This window comes from Parus major, chromosome 15 (genome assembly GCF_001522545.3).
Source record: "Parus major isolate Abel chromosome 15, Parus_major1.1, whole genome shotgun sequence".
In the NCBI taxonomy this organism is placed as follows: Eukaryota; Metazoa; Chordata; class Aves; order Passeriformes; family Paridae; genus Parus; species Parus major.
In genome coordinates, this window is record NC_031784.1 from 903,152 (window position 1) to 906,487 (window position 3,336).

General features: G+C 42.6%; 1 protein-coding gene across 6 annotated transcripts in view; it reads right to left on the reverse strand.

Moving 5' to 3' along the window:
• Positions 1 to 3,336, reverse strand: part of GLT1D1 (glycosyltransferase 1 domain containing 1) — an 85,940-nt gene that overhangs the window by 13,437 nt on the left and 69,167 nt on the right. For all 6 annotated transcript variants that reach the window (XR_004499637.1, XM_033518295.1, XM_033518294.1 and 3 more), the window contains one exon: positions 2,892 to 2,941. Coding sequence is in view for 5 of the 6 variants with exons in the window: in XM_033518295.1 (XP_033374186.1) it covers positions 2,892 to 2,941 (50 nt within the window). In the remaining variant the exon portion in view is untranslated. The remainder of the gene's footprint in view (positions 1 to 2,891; positions 2,942 to 3,336) is intronic.

Here is a 3,336-nt window from a genome sequence, read left to right on the forward strand (position 1 = left end):
GTTTGTGGCCACGTTAATGTTGCCAGAGCAGGCAAATGCACCCATCAGTTCCCAACCATTTCCAAAGCATCATTTATCACATTGATCACATTTATCACATTTATCACATTGATCACATTTATCACATTTATCACATTTATCACATTGATCACATTGATCAGCCTGGCAGAGGCCAGAGGAAAGCAGCTGGAGCTGGTCAATAGTTCCTGTCACAGCAGAACAGACAGGGCCATGGGCACCCCCAGCCAGGTCCAGCTGGGCCATCCAGGGAGTTTTACTCTGCTGACAGGGAAAGAAACACCCAGGATGTGTTTGGCAGTGCAGGAAGTCAAATCAAAGATCAAATCCTGCTCAAAGATGAAGGGGCCTGTTGAGCACAGAGCCTGCCACGATCAAAACCTTCTGTAAACACACAATATTAAAATGCTGCCATATAAATATTCACTCTGACCGAAATAATGGTCTGGGAACATCTTTATAGTGCTGAGGCTCCAGACTTTGTAGGGGAAAACAGGTCTCAGTACATTTAAAATCCTGTCAGAGTGTCACCAGAGTGCTACAAGTGAAAAGGCTGAGGGATCTGCAGAGATATTGAGTGTGGAGAGGGAGAAATTGCTCATTTTCTCAGGTTTCTGAGGTTTTGGCAGCACAAAACCAAAGGAATCCCCTTTACTCACAGCAGCAGGTGACCCCACACCCCAGTGCTTGTCTCTGATGGGGCAGTGATCTGTGCTGCCCATTATTTATTATTTATTATTTACTATTTATTATTTACTATTTATTATTTAGCCCAATAATGGCTAAAAACACCCCAAAATGAGCTGGGAGAGCTCACCCAGAAGCTGAAAGCTTTAAACAAAACTTGAAAGTTTTGTGGCCTTAACTTTTTTTAAAGTTTCATAAGCTCCTATTCTTGGAATATGGAGCTGCTGAAAATTAGCTGCTGTTCCAAATTTCATTACAGAAATGAACAAAAGGAAAACTCTCAGTGGAGATAAATGGTGGAAGTTTTACATAACACAGGCCCCAACCCTGCAACATTACCTGGATTGCACCATTGGAGACAATCAGGCAGAGAAAATACAGGCAATAATATATAATCTTATGGCAGCAAATAGATCATCTCATGGAGGTAAAGCAGAAAATAGAGTGTGGGCCTTTGTTCTTCCTCTTCTTAATTAATATACTCTTACTGCACAGGCTTTTAATATTCACAATAAAAATTACATGCTTCATAGATGGTGGCACTGATTTTCTTAAGATTTCTGTGCTTTGAGAAGCAACATGAATAAGAAGAGTACAGCTAAATAGCAATAGAGCTGAGATGTATTTTTTTTTTCTTTAGCAATATTTTAGTTCCATGAGAGAAATATGCTTTAAGATGTTTTAAGGAGGTTCAGCCCCTGATCCAGCCTGGGTGCTGCCACGGGGTTATTTCTGCTCTGTAAAGACATTAGCTTATAAAAAAGTGAAGCAAATTTAAGAGGATGACTAAAATGTTTAAAATCCTCACTGGAGGCAGCGAGTGCATCTTTGGATTCCAAGGCACAGCTTCATTCCACCTGCTCTGGATTTGCCTTCCACACCAGTTCACTTCCAAATCATTTGGATTAACGTGGAAAAAAACCCAAATAAAATAAAAAACGTTAAAAAACAGCTTTTAACAAAAAAAAACCTAAGTCCCAAAATTTACAAAGAATAAAACTGAATGAGAAAAGAGAGAAAATGTTCTTATTTGCCTGTTGAGAGTCTATTTGGTTTTGTATAAAGCAAGTTTTCAGGCTGGTGTGGGGATGAATCAAAGATGAGACTGATCCAGAGGGATCACATTGCCCAGATGGAACAGGGCAGCTTTTAGTGCCCTTCAAGCAGCAGTGAGAGTTTATTTTACATGACCCAGCTGCCTCCTCAGGCCTTTGAACTGAGGCTCCAGGCTGCCTTTCCCAGCCCTGTGCTGCAGGATCCACCTGGACAACTCGGATTTGCACTGAGTTCTGTAGCTTGAGCTGCACAGGCAGCACACAGAAGCAGAGGAATCAGGACAGAGGGACCAACCTGAAGATTATTCTGAGATGGGGATGTATAAAAAAGCTGTTTATCCAGGCTTTGGTGCACTGAGGCTCTAGGTGGAAAGGGAGCTGGGCTGGTTTTGTCAGCTGGAGCTGTGTCCTTGCTGCCAGGTGTCAGACAGAGCCTGAACATCACTTTACACCTGCTGGCAGCTGCTAATTGTGCACAAAGCCAGGACTGAGCCCAGACCCCCAGGAATGGCATCAAAGCCCAGATGGAACAAGGAGCCAGGGCTCCACATGAACCAGAGATGGAGGGACAGGGATAATGAACATCTGAGGCACCTTCACAGCATTCAAAATCCTCATTAGCAATGCCTGTGCAAGAAAATTCTCCTGCCTTTCAAAACATTTGATAGGTTCATTTCTAAGCCATCCCTATTGAAACAGGCATTGCTAAAAGTTCACCTTTGAGGAGTTTGTGAGCATCCAACATCCCACAGGTGTAACAGCAGCAGCCAGGAGTAGAATCCAAGTATTTTGATGGTTTTTTGATGGCTTTTGATGTTTTTTCTCCTCAGAAGTCCTTCCTGGAGTGGGAGGAGGTGAGGGAACAGAGCTGGGCTGCCTCAGTGTCCCCTCCTGGGCTGCCCTTGGAGCTGCTCCCCCTGCAGTGCAGGAGCCCTTCCATGGACAGCTCTCAACTCTGCAACTCTGGAATCACTCCCACACTTCAGTGGGAGCTGGGAACAGCCTCTGCAGGCTCCAGGTTTGTACCTTATCTCCTTAACAGAAATCCCCTGACCTAGGTGCAGTTTGGAGCACAGCAGTGCTATCTCAGATGCAGGTAAATGGAAATGTTTAAAAATAAAAATTACTTACTGCAGGTCCAATAATGCCCAGGTGGACACTGGGATCCTTTCTGTGCCAATCTGAAACAGGAGAGGAATAACTATTTTATTAATAAAAACTATTAAATTTTAAAATCAGTATAAATAGCTCCATGACTAAAGAAGAATCAGACAAATATTGTATTGCTACTTAAAAGACTGAACATGCACCAGATTCCATGCTCAGCCCTCTCATTACCCCTCAGAATTCAAATATTAGCATATCTGAAAGTTAGCATTTAGCCTTTCTGCTTCATGCAATCTCTTCTGACTCAAGGGTTATTTAACTAAGCTCAGATATTAATTTTGAATCACTCAAGAGAACAATGCTCTGTATAATGCAGTGACTCTGGCCACTAAGCCAAAATTGAATATTTTCCTGTGTAAAGGAACACGTGGAAAGCCAAAATTGAATATTTTCCTGTGTGAAGGAACAC